At 55.5% G+C, this 12999-nt stretch overlaps 2 protein-coding genes across 7 annotated transcripts in view; one reads left to right on the forward strand and one right to left on the reverse strand.

Moving 5' to 3' along the window:
* The window catches only part of CRTC1 (CREB regulated transcription coactivator 1), a 51631-nt gene extending 47233 nt beyond the window's left edge, over positions 1-4398 (reverse strand). For 2 of the 5 annotated variants that reach the window (XM_063403443.1, XM_063403446.1), the window contains exon 1: positions 4207-4397. In XM_063403443.1, coding sequence (XP_063259513.1) covers positions 4207-4383 — 177 coding nt within the window. In that variant the 5' untranslated portion in view covers positions 4384-4397. Of the gene's footprint in view, positions 1-4206 lie in introns of all 5 variants that reach the window. The other 3 variants (XM_063403445.1, XM_063403444.1, XM_063403442.1) reach the window with 2 other exon arrangements.
* Positions 146-12609, forward strand: LOC134553620 (uncharacterized). Of its 2 annotated transcripts, none has more exons than XR_010081122.1 (2): positions 146-3642; positions 6631-7002. XR_010081122.1 is itself a non-coding variant. In XM_063403532.1 (2 exons), the coding sequence occupies exon 2, from the start codon at positions 9317-9319 to the stop codon at positions 10331-10333; it is 1017 nt and encodes a 338-aa protein (XP_063259602.1). In that variant the 5' UTR covers positions 146-3642; positions 8747-9316; the 3' UTR covers positions 10334-12609. The 2 variants fall into 2 exon arrangements, 1 of the variants encoding a protein (XP_063259602.1); XM_063403532.1 differs by lacking the exon at positions 6631-7002 and adding an exon at positions 8747-12609.
* Positions 12610-12999: the final 390 nt, after the last annotated feature.

Raw genomic sequence — 12999 nt, forward strand, 5'->3', positions numbered from 1 at the left:
CACAAGAACAGAGATTCTTTGTGCCCTGGCAGGTCCCCTCTGCCTCTCAGCCCGCTCATTTACAAACATTCTCTCAAAGAATGAAGGGCGCTGCTGGCTGGCCCAGCCCGGGATGCCACAGCCCCGCTGGAGGCACCTGGAGCACCTCGGGGGCTCTCAACTCCCCGGGTGGCTCCGGGTCCTGCTTGGTGCTGGCCACAAAGCCCCAGGACAAGAGGAAAGGCTCCAGGCTGGACACCAGCAGGGATTTCTGCATGGAAAGGGTGCTCAGGTACCGCAGCGGGGTTTGGAGTCCCCACCCTGGAGGTGGCACTGGGTGGGGACAGCTGGGGATGGGCACAGGCTGGGCTGGCAGGGGCTGGGACTCAGCAGAGAATGAAGTTCACCCCGCCGGGGGGAGCACAAAGCCCAAATCACTCATTTGGGGGTCTGCAAATGTGCAAATTCAGGGTTGAAACTTTGGGAAAGTTAATGGAGAAAAAAATACCCTCTAGAGGTTGAAAATTTCACATTTATGTTTGGAGAGAAAGTCACTTTTAACCTGAGCTGCCAGCTGGAAGCACCAATCTCTGTGCGAGGAGGGCTCAGTCCTGATTTTGATGCATTTCTTTAATATCTCTCAGACATTCAAAACCACTCTGACGTCATCAGGAATTTCTTTTGTACCACATTATTTAATAAAAACCTGCTGAAGACATCAGGAACCACTGCAGCTCTGTATCATCATCATCACCATCACCATCATCATTAGTGTTTCTCATTTTTAAAAGCAGATTAGCATTCCTGATTTAACTAAGCTTTTAAATACTGTTTTGCATATTATCTGCATCCAACGCGGAGCTGGGGATGTACAAAGAGACATTTTGATCTCCTCTACAGGAACCAGAAAGCCACTGAGTGTCTCATTTTTAAGTACAAATTTTGTGGCAGGGAGACGTGTGTGGGTTTTCCACACACTCCATCACAAACCGTGGGGTTTTGCTGAGTTTTTATTTCAAATAAAACCCAAATCTACGCCATTACAACATATTCCACTTGATCAAATTAAACCACAACAGGATTTTGTATTCAAATTGGCCAGGTTTAAAATATCAACATCGACTTTTTACTTCACGTGGTTTTCAGGAACTCAACAAAAGCCACGCAGAACTTTGGATAACACCTAAAAATACACAAGCAAAGGATGATGAAATTTTGCCCCGTGTTTCCAAACATCACCGTGAACCCGGGTTTAATTCCCTGGGTTTGGTCCAGGACAGGTGGGCTGGGAGGCAGCACCCACTGGCAGCTTTGTGGAGTTTGGGGGTCTTTTATTCCCCAGGTAAGACTGCAAGGCCCATCAGAGGCAGCTCAAACACAGCTCTGGCTGAAAGCCCCCAAAATTAGGTGACTTTAAGTGAATATTTTTTTAAAAAAAAGCAATCCTGGAAACCTGAGAAAATCTCCAATAGGAACCACCCTTAAAATGCAGGTCACAAATCGTCTTTAAAAATTTTACATTTTTTAGCATTTCAAGAGTCACGTAGTGAAGGGCTCAGCACTATCTGCACGTTAATTTTTTGGTTAATTACAATTTGAAAGGGCAGCAACAGCCTTGGATGAGTAAATAGCTGCATCAAAGCATCCCTGAGCTGAGAAATCGAGACAAGCCCTGGTAAACAAGCCCAGAAATCAGTGCAGTCCTGAAATTCCAAACCTCACAGAAAAAAAAATTAAAAAAAAAGAAAAGGAAGGAGAGCCACAAACAAAACACAGGAGTCAATGTCACAGAGAAAAAAAAAAATCACTCCCCCTCTCCTCTTCTCACCCACTTTGTTACTATGGGACTGGCAGAAAGCTCTGGATTATGAACACCAAGGTCCCACTCACAAGACAATTAAGCAGCTCCAGAGCTTCCATCGACCACCCACCTCCGCTCTGCGCAAGGTCTGCGCCTCCCAGCAGAGCTGAAATGCCAGAAATGCACCGTGCCAGCTGAAAAACAGCACTCTGCTGCTCCACACAACCGGGAAACCCTTCGCAAAACAAAGTTCATTCTTCCTCAAATGGTTTCTTTTTTTTTGGTGAGGGTGGTAAAGGAGGGGTTGGATGAGAAATTAAAAATCCCACATGGATTCAAATATCATAAATAGGTGGGAGATGACCACGGCAGAAAGGAAGTTCAGAATTTCTGCCTCTGCTCTGAGCAGTAACCAACAATAAAGCAGACAAGATGGTAAACATTGCAAAAAGACAATTACTAATAATGAAAAGGCAACAGAAATTTTGGGCTGCTTCCACCAACTGAGTAAGGCGTTTTCAAACTGACAGCAACGTGCTGCTTGCCAAATGAAAATGAGAGCAAACAGCAAAGTTGTTCTTAACCCCTTTCTGCTTTTATGCTGCATTTTAAACCCCGATGAAATCATGGAATTTGAAAGAAAAAGTCTACAAAGGAGACATTTTACTCAGCCCTCTGGTCAGTGTTTCCATCACTTCAGTACCCAGAATGCTCAGAAAAGTTATTCATCTTGGGTTCTTTCCTCAAAACCAGGTTCTTGAAAGTGTGATGGGCTTCCAAGTGCAAAACCTGGGCTGGGAGAACTCAGATTTGGGAGAAAGCGAAATGGGATTCAGGAGAAAATGAAATGGGATTCAGGAGAAACTGAAATGGGATTGAGGAGAAATGAATCTGGATCCTGACTTGTCTTGCAGAAGGTGAGAGCTCAAGGTGTGAGTTAACTGGAGGACAACCTGTAATTGCAGATTCCAAGAAGTGCCCCAGGAACACGCAGCCCTGGAGTGGCAGCAAGGATTGAGGCAAAACCCCGGGATATTGAGCCCCACAAGCTGATTCCAGTGCCTACAAACACCTCCAAATCCTCCTCACTCTGCTCCCAACTAACTCCAGCAGGAACATCCAGGTGAGCACGAGCAGAGCTCCAGCCTCACACCTCCTCAGGCAGGTGCCTTTCCTTTACATCCAACCAGCAGCACCACCGATTCAAAACAAATATTTACCCTGCCCTGACACACAGGAATAAAAAAGGAACCTTTAACTGCAAATCCAACCGTGCGTTCTGTTGTTCTCGCAAAGCTTCCGCCGCAAACGGGCTCGTAAATTTTCTTGGAACGGTTAAAAACAAAACACTGACACGAGCAGGTGAGACAAGAACAGAAGAGCCGTGACATCCCCGAATATGGACCACAAAAGGCATCTCGTGCCCGGGAAAGCGCATTGGTCATGCCGGGAATTTCTGCTGATGGGCTTTGCAGACATCACCAGCCAAGGGAGGCTTTGGAAGCGCAGCGATTTGCACCTACGACAAGCGGAGTGTAACGGGAACAGCACCGGCGGCAGCTCCCGCCCGCCGGTGCTCCGGGGGATGCCCGGGGGGCTCTGAGGGACCCCAGCCCGCCCCGGGCTCTGCACCCAGGAGCCCACGGCGGACTGAAGTGAGGAAACCGCGACACCTGCCCGGAGCTGCCGGCCTGGCCGGGGTGAGGAGCCGGGAACGCTCCAGGCGGGGCTGGAGGCACCGGGAACCCCTCAGAGCCGGGACTGTCCCGGGATACCCCGCTCACACCGGGGGATGGAACCAGCACCCCCTCGGAGCCCGGTGAAGGAACTGAGATCCCTTCAGAGCCGGGGCCTGTGCAGAGGTGAGGGAACCGGGATGCCCCTCACAGCCGGGCCTGTCCCGGGGTGATGCAATGGGGATCTCCCCTCAGACACCGGCAAAGCATCCAGGACCCCGCTCCGAGCTGGGGCCTGTCCCGGTGTGGCGAACCGGACCCTCCTCAGCCCCCTCGCAGGGGACACGGCGGTGCCGCCGCCGCAGCCCAGCCCGGCGCAGCCCCCTCCCCGCCGGGCCCGCTCCGGCCGTGCCGTGATGCCGCTGCCCCGACCCTCCGGCGGGCGGGCCCGGGGCCTCCCCCCGCGGCAGGTGTCGGTCTCCGGAGGATGCTGCGTTCGCGGTGGGCGGCGCGGGCCGGGCCCGGTGCCGCGGAACCGGGGGTGGGGGGGAACGGGGGCCGTGAGGGGGGGGCTGAGGGGGCCTCCCCCCCCCACCGCGGGCGCCGCCCGCCCCCGCCAGGGGGCGCTGCCCGCCCCGCCCGCCGCGCGCCGCCGCTGCCCCCGGCCCGAGGGGCTCCGCGGGGGGGGCGCCGCCCCTCACACCCCCCCCTCCGCCCGCCTCAGCCGGGGGCGGCGGCGCCGAGGCTCACCCGGTGCGCGCGGGTCAGGCTCAGGTCCTTCATGACCTCCTCGAAGGCCGCCGTCTCCTCCGCCTGCTTCTGGTTGTGCAGCGCGATCTTCTCGCTGAATTTCCGCGGGTTGTTCGAGGCCGCCATCTTCCCCCGTCCGCATCCCCCTCCCCGCGGCCGAGGGGGGGCGACGCGCATGCGCCGGCGCAGGGAGGGGGGGCGGCCGCAGGGCGCGTGCGCGGCGGCGGCGGCGGGGCGGGAGGGGGCGGTGAGGGGGCGGAGGTTGCGCATGCGCGGGGCCGGGCGCGCGCGGGAGGCGCGGCGAGGGCGGGGGCGCGCGCGCGTGCGCGGGGCCGGGGCTTCCCCCGGGGCGGGGGCGCGCGCGGGGCCCGCGCCCGATCCTGGGCCCGATCCCGGTCCTGTCCCTGTCCCTGCCTCTGTCCCAGTCTCTGTTCCCGTCCCCGTCCCCATCCCTGCCGCTCTTCCTATCCCCATCCCTGTCCCCGTCCCCCGTCCCTGTCTCCCATCCCCGTCTCCCATCCCTGTCCCTGTCTCTGTTCCTGTCTTCGTCCCTGTCCCTGTCCCCCATCCCTGTCCCCCATCCCCATCCCTGCCTCTGTTCCTGTCTTCGTCCCTGTCCCCCATCCCTGCCTCTGCCCCAGTCTCAGTTTCTGTCCTGGCTCCTGTCCCTATTCCTAATTCTAATCCCAGACTTTGTCCCTGTACCCATCCCTGTCCCTGTCCCCATCCCTGTCCACATTCCAGGTCCCTGTTCCTGTCCCTGTCCCCATCCCTGTCACGATCCCGGGTCCCCATTCCTGTCCCGGTCCCAGTCCCTGTCTGTCCCCATCCCTGTTCCTGTCCCTGTCCTTGTCCCTGCCCCTGTCCGCATTCCGGTCCCCATCCCAGTCCCTATCCCCATCCCTGCCCCTCTCCTTGTCCCTGTCCCTGTTCCCTTCTCTGTCCCCATTCCTGTCCCTCTGTCCCAGTCCCTGACAAATCCACTTTAGTGACGCTCCCACTTCACTGAAATGAGGGAAACCCACAAGTGCCCGACTTGTTTTATCAGGATTTCATGCAAAAATCACCTGTAACTGCAAAAAACCACCCCGAGTTCTCCTTCACGACTCGATTTATTTATTTTTAATACCTTCAGCGTGAAAATCGGGCTTTAGACTCTCGATTGTCCATCTGCCCTCGGAGATGGACACAGCAGAGGCTGGATTTGCACTGGGCATGAACCAGAGCAGGGTCACGGGATGCTGCTACATCAAGAGCCGGGAATAATTAACAATCTCCCAGCTAATGAGCAGGGGCTTGCGAACAGGTTCTTATCAGTGAAACCGGAGCTTTAAAGCACAAACCGGGCTCTTATCGCATCCTCGGGGGTCTTCCTGTGGAGTTGTCACCTCCCGCTGTTGTCACCTGGTTGTCCCCTGTCCCCTGCGGTGCCACGCGGGTCGCTGTGCCCTTTGTCGTGCCAGGGCCTCGGGCAGAGGGGGATCAGGACCACCAGGAACCCACCCTGATGAAAAGGCTGAGGACTAATTAACATGAGAAGAGAGAGAATCAATTAACCGGTGGAAGGTAGAGCAGTATTTAATAAAGGATCCGGTAGCTCGTAGCCGAGGAGCTGCGATTTCTCTCTTTGCTAAAATTACCTGTGGAGGTTTGGAACTCCTCGGGCTTGGTTTGTGGAAAACTCCTGCGGAATAAACTCCTTCCTAAAGCGGGCCCCGCGTTTGGAAAGCCCCTGAAGTGTCACCCCACCGAGCAGAGCGGCCGCTTTCACACTCATTTCTCAGCATTTCCCACCCCTTTCTCAGCATTTCCCACAATTATCCCGCTGATGGATGGACGGATCCTCACTCCGGGCTCGGGATTAGCCGCAAAGTCACGTCCTGCCCTAAATCCCGGCTGCCAACTCGCACTAAACATTTCCCACAAGAGCCGAGATACCATCTCGGGGAGGCTCACCCTGGCAGGACCTGCCCTTCCTCCCTCGCTCCTGGCAGATGTTGCTCCGAGCCCTTCCTCGCCTTTCCCGCCGGGAATAAACACCATTTTCCCTAAAATCCCCTCCTGCAGAATCGGCCTGTCGTGCTAAAAGCGCATCAATCACCGAGATTTACCGGGGAGATAGCGATTTATCCACATTGTTTTCGCTCGAGGAGCGAGACAGGGATAAATAATTGGCGGAGCCGGCCTGGATTTCGTCCCGAAGGTGGTGATATCGAACATCTCCAGCCGCAGCTCTGCCTCTCGGACGGCAGCGCGGATGAAGTGCCTGAGATGGAGCTTGATAAATTCTCCCCTCTCGCATCTCCCGAGATGGGATCTGCGCTCCGGGCTGGCGGGGAGGGAACGCAGATGGCCGGGGAGGCGGCGGGAGGGGGCCGCAGCTTCCTCCCCTAAAAACCTCCCGTAATTCCCATTGTTTCCCAGGGCAGCTTTATCTGATCGAATTCCAGAGCGAACCTGGCGCCCGCTTCCTGCAATCCCCGCGTTTGACCCGGGTTTGCAGCACAAACTCCTCTCAAACCCCGCATTTGGGGCTGCTGGGACCCCTCAGGCGCTCGGAGCCGAGGTTTGGGTGGGTCTGGGGGCTGCTGCCCCTGCGGGAGGGCTGGGAGAGGCCTGGGGGGTGCCAGGTAATTCCTCCTTTTCCCCAGGGAATTGTGCCATTCCTCGGGTGCTCCTTTCTGTCTCCTGCCTCACCTCGAGCACAGCCTGGGCCATCTCTGAGCTCACCTGAACTGCCCCACCTGAACTGCCCCACCTGAACTGCTCCACCTCACCTGAACTGCCCCATCCCACCTGGACTGCCCCATCCCACCTGAACTGTCCCATCTCACCTGAACTGCTCCACCTGAACTGTCCCATCCCACCTGAACTGCTCCACCTGAACTGTCCCATCCCACCTGAACTGCTCCACCTGAACTGCTTCACCTCACCTGAACTGCCCCATCTCACCTGAACTGTCCCATCCCACCTGAACTGCTTCACCTGAACTGCCCCATCCCACCTGGACTGCCCCATCCCACCTGAACTGTCCCATCTCACCTGAACTGCTCCACCTGAACTGTCCCATCCCACCTGAACTGCTCCACCTGAACTGCTTCACCTCACCTGAACTGCCCCATCTCACCTGAACTGTCCCATCCCACCTGAACTGCTTCACCTGAACTGCCCCATCCCACCTCACCTGCCCCACCTCACCTGAACTGTCCCATCTCACCTGAACTGTCCCATCCCACCTGAACTGTCCCACCTCACCTGAACTGTCCCACCTCACCTGAACTGCCCCATCTCACCTGAACTGCCCCATCCCACCTGAACTGCCCCATCCCACCTGGACTGCCCCATCTCACCTGAACTGCCCCACCTGAACTGCTTCACCTGAACTGCTCCACCTCACCTGAACCACCCCATCTCACCTGAACTGCCCCATCTCACCTGAACTGCCCCATCCCACCTGAACTGCCCCATCCCACCTGGACTGCCCCATCCCACCTGAACTGCTCCACCTGAACTGCTTCACCTGAACTGTCCCACCTCACCTGAACTGTCCCACCTCACCTGAACTGCCCCACCTCACCTGAACTGCCCCATCTCACCTGAACTGCCCCATCTTATTGGCGATTGATGAGAGACGGGAAGACTGATTCGGTCCCATCTCCTGTAATTTTCACAGTTCTGTTTATTCCTGCCATAGCATCTTAGTTATCAAACCAAATATGCTAATCAAGTCTGTTTGACTCTCTGTCTTGTGTATTCCCAGACATCTCACCTGAACTGCCCCATCCCACCTGAACTGCTCCACCTGAACTGTCCCACCTCACCTGAACTGCCCCATCCCACCTGAACTGCCCCATCCCACCTGGACTGCTCCACCTGAACTGCCCCATCCCACCTGGACTGCTCCACCTGAACTGTCCCATCCCACCTGAACTCCCCTGTCTTACCTGAACTGTCCCATCTCACCTGAACTGTCCCAGCCCACCTGTCCCACCTCACCTGAACTGCCCCGTCCCACCTGAACTGCCCCACCTCACCTGAACTGCCCCGTCCCACCTGAACTGCCCCATCTCACCTGAACTGCCCCACCTCACCTGAACTGTCCCAGCCCACCTGAACTGCTCCACCTCACCTGAACTGCCCCATCCCACCTGAACTCCCCTGTCTCACCTGAACTGCCCCATGTCACCAGGAAGCCCCCCCGGCATCCCCGAGGCAGCAGCTCCAGCTCCAGCTCCCTCCAGCCGCGTTTGGGAGGAGATTTCGGTACCTGCGAGCAAACAAAGAGCCCGCAGGGCCCAGGTGTGCTGAGGCCACCTTTGCCCGACTCCTCCCTGTGCAGGAGGAGCTGCCGCTCGCTGCTCGCTGGTTCTGACCCCTCCGAACCCCCCGCAGCCCAAACGCAGCTCCTGCCACCCCTCTGAGTTCCCCACGAAGGTGCGAGGCTGAGGGACTCGCACAACTCTAGGGCAGCGCTGGAGCTTGTGCTGTGATCCTCAAATGAGCTGACAGTTCCTTTTTTTTTATTCTTTTTTGCCTGCAGACACCGAGATTTCGATCTTTCACACTTCCTACTTAATGTTCCTGTTGACATTCCCATTATCCTCGGAGAAGAATATCCTCAGAGCCCCCAGTTATTTTGAACCGGGCTCCAAACCGTGCTCCGAGTAGGAAAACATTCTCTTGTTTCACTTGGAGCTGGTGAAAAGTTCTTTAATTTGAGATGTCCTTGTTTCCAGAGGGCAAATAAAAGCACCTGAGCCACCCTCCCCTCCAAATCCGCTCACACAGAGGGCTGGCTCGGCTCCCTGCACCAATATTCCCTTGTCACCCTTCCAGCTTCGCTCCTTTACCATTCCCTGTAAATTCTAAAATTACAGAAAGCCAAGCAAACAGCGGCTGCTGAGAGGAATTAATTCTCATTTCCACACCTCGGGTCTCTGCGCTGCTCCCAGAGGTTTTGGCAGCCGTGCCAGGGGTTCTGCTCCCCGTCCCTTTTCCCAGGATCGGGGCTTGGCTTGGCTCCACACGGGATGCAGGGAGCGTTCCCGGGATACAGGGATCACTCCTGGGACTCAGGGATCATTCCCGGGACAGAGGGAGCATTCCCGGGATGCAGGGATCACTCCTGGGACTCAGGGATCATTCCCGGGACAGAGGGAGCATTCCCGGGATGCAGGGATCACTCCTGGGACTCAGGGATCATTCCCGGGACAGAGGGAGCATTCCCGGGATGCAGGGATCACTCCTGGGACTCAGGGAGCATTCCCGGGATGCAGGGAGCATTCCTGGGACGCAGGGGGGATCATTCCTAGGACACAAGGATCATTCCCGGGATGCAGAGATCACTCCCGGGATGCAGGGATCACTCCTGGGACTCAGGGAGCATTCCCAGGATGGAGGGAGCATTCCCGGGACACAGGGATCAATCCATGGATGCAGGGAGCATTCCCGGGACAAAGGGATCACTCCTGGGACTCACAGATCACTCCCAGGATGGAGGGAGCATTCCCGGGATGCAGGGATCAATCCAGGGATGCAGGAATCAATCCAGGGATCAATCCAGGGATGCAGGGATCATTCCCTGGATGCAGAGATCAATCCAGGGATGCAGGGATCAATCCAGGGATCAATCCAGGGATGCAGGGATCAATCCAGGGATCAATCCAGGGATGCAGGGATCAATCCAGGAATCAATCCAGGGATGCAGGGATCAATCCAGGGATCAATCCAGGGATGCAGGGATCATTCCCTGGATGCAGAGATCAATCCAGGGATGCAGGGATCAATCCTGGGATGCACATCCAGGATGTTTTCCCCCTCAGGAGCACGGAGCCCGGGCTTTTGGCAGCCTCCCCTGACGTGCAAACCCCAAATCCTGCAGGAAGGGAACAGCCCAGGCACACCACCTGCACCCCGGGGCCAACCTCTCCCTTCCAAACCTCGGAGAAATTCAAACATTCCTGGTGTAAAACAGCTCCCCTGGAGGAGCCAGGTCCTGCCAGGGAATCGCTCTGCATCCTCAGGGGATGGCACAGAGGGGGGAAAAAGAACTTTGCATTTAAAGCTAAATAATCGCCAGCTCTGTGGGCAGGCTCAGGTCAGCAGCCTGATTACAAACATCGCTTAAACCACATGGAAAATACCTTTTAGCAAAGCACTGGCACCCAGATGATCAAAAAAAAAAACAACAAAAAAAGATGAAATAAATGAAAGGATCCATTCTGCTTGAGGTGCTCCTGATGTGGTGCAAGCCCAGGGACTTCAAAGGCCTCGCTCCAGCTGGGCTGAGGGGCAGCCAGCAGCAGGCTGGGCTGGTGGCCTGCACAAACAACCCCCCCCCCAAAAAAAGAGATTTTCATTTCTTTAGAAGCCATATAAACCAGTTCTAGCTAATTACAGGGGCCTGGGTGTGAAAGAGCAACTGCAAAGCCTCAGGGACCTGGCCAAGAAGCTTTGATTTCTCTGCTCTAGCTCATAAAACCTTCTGAAAAGTTTTGCCCCGGCAGCTTTTCTGCTTTCAGAGAATGCCAGAGTGGTGTGGGTTGGATAAAGATCATCCAGGGGGGCACCTTCCACTATCCCAGCTTGCTCCAAGAGCCTCCAGCCTGGCCTTGGACACTCCCAGGGGTGGGAACTGCCACCCTCCTCCTCCTCCTCACCCTTTTCCTGATGATCTGAGGCTGATTTCAGGTGGCACAGCTCAGCCAGCAGCTGTTTCCCAGCAGAAAAAAACCCATTTTGTGTTCATTCTCTGGCACCCTCAGTGTCAGAGCAATCAGAAACATCCCTGGCCCACAAATAAAAGCTGAAACCTCCCCCTGGAGCTGAGCTATCAAACGGGGAAGCACCAAACGCCTGCTCCTGGAGCTGGGTGAGGAGTTGGGAAGGAGAAACAAAAGTTCTGGATGCTGCTGTGCCCACTCCCCACCAACACCCAGAGCAGAATCGGGGCTGTCCCTGCCCCAAACACCTCGGGGGGAGCGGTCTGGGGGAGATTTCTGCGCTCCCAGGTGGGATCCAGCAGAGCTGAGCCCTCCTTGGAAGGCCAGAGCAGCCAGCTCTGCTCCCTCCCTCCCTCTCCTGACGTGCCAGCACCCCCAGACTGAATTCCTCCAGCCACATCCACTTTTCCTGCTCCTTCAAGTCACGAGTGATGAAATCCCATTCATTTGTGCGAGCAACTGGAAGATTTATTGTAAATAAAGTTCTGCACATTACACAACTGGCTAAAAATCATAATTAGGGCTGCACTGGGGAACATGTTTTATTTATCCTGACAGTAGTCTGGCTCCAATAATCCTGCCGTGATAAATGTCCCGAAAGTTTTGCAGAGTTTCGGCAGCTCCAGCCCTTATCACAGCCCTGGAAATGGGAATTTCTGCCTGGGTTTGATGTGGCTCCCACAGCAGCACTCCAAACCAGCACCAGGCTGACTGGGAGCTGCTGGGAGCGTCTTGGTTCTGTCTGAATCAAAGAAATTGCAATTTTTTTTTCCCCCGCTGCTGCTAAAAAACCTTGCAGGGCTGCAGCCACGTCTGCGTGAATTATCCGGGCTCTGGGCTAGGGGGAAGTGACAGTGGGATTGGGAGCAGGCAGAGCCTCTGGAAAAGGGTCAGTGACACCATTAATGGGATGCAGACATTCCCAATCTCACTGCTCTCCACCCTGCCAAGACTCCCAGGGCTGCCTCGATAGTTTTAAGCACAATTTCAGGCCCATAAAACATCAGAGGAGACAGGAATTATTATCCCAGCCCCGCCAGGAGCCTCTGGAGGGACACAGGGGCTCTGTGCTAACGATGCTCTGGCTTCTCCTGCTCCTCACCTGCTCGGGGGCATTCCCAAATTTACCCAATTCACCCCCAGAATTTTTATGGCTGCTCCGAGACCCATAAATGACTCTGAGCACCATCAAACACTTCCCTGGCTTTGCTCATTCCTCGGGAAAAGAGGAGCCCAATCCACCTCCTTCCATGTGGGGCATCCTGGGATGTGTTTCCACAAAATCCCCATCCATATTTATGGGAAATAAATAAACCTTTCAGAAAACCCTCCTGAAACCTCAACTGTTGAATCCCCCAAAAGCACCAAACCCATTTTTTTGTCACGATATCAGAGAGGTTGTGCCCAGCCCAGAGCCACAGCTCCATCCCCTGCCCAGGGGTCAAGCGAAATTTCCCATCCGAAAATATTTATGGCCCACAAATATTTGAGTCTCCGCTAAATTTGGAGCGGCCAGAAGATGAGAAATAATTATTTACATTGCTATAAAAAGAACATTCCAGCAACAAAGAGCGACGCTGCTCTGATCCAGGGACTTCCAGATTCTTTCCCAGCTCCTGCTCCTCAGGGGCAGGGAATGGGAATAGGAATGGGAATGGGAATGGGAATGGGAATGGGAATGGGAATGGGAATGGGAATGGGGATGGGAACGGGAACGGGAACGGGAACGGGAATGGGGATGGGAATGGGAATGGGAATGGGAATGGGGATGGGAATGGGAATGGGAAATGGGAATGGGAATGGGAACGGGAACAGGAACGGGAATGGGAATGGGAATGGGAATGGGAACGGGAACAGGAACGGGAATGGGAATGGGAACGGGAACAGGAACGGGAATGGGGATGGGAATGGGGATGGGAATGGGGATGGGGATGGGAATGGGAATGGGAATGGGAATGGGAATGGGAATGGGAAATGGGAATGGGAATGGGAATGGGGATGGGAATGGGAATGGGAATGGGAATGGGAAATAGGAATGGGGATGGGGATGGGAACGGGAACAGGAACGGGA

The sequence above is a fragment of the Prinia subflava genome, chromosome 8 (genome assembly GCF_021018805.1).
Source record: "Prinia subflava isolate CZ2003 ecotype Zambia chromosome 8, Cam_Psub_1.2, whole genome shotgun sequence".
Classification (NCBI taxonomy): Eukaryota; Metazoa; Chordata; class Aves; order Passeriformes; family Cisticolidae; genus Prinia; species Prinia subflava.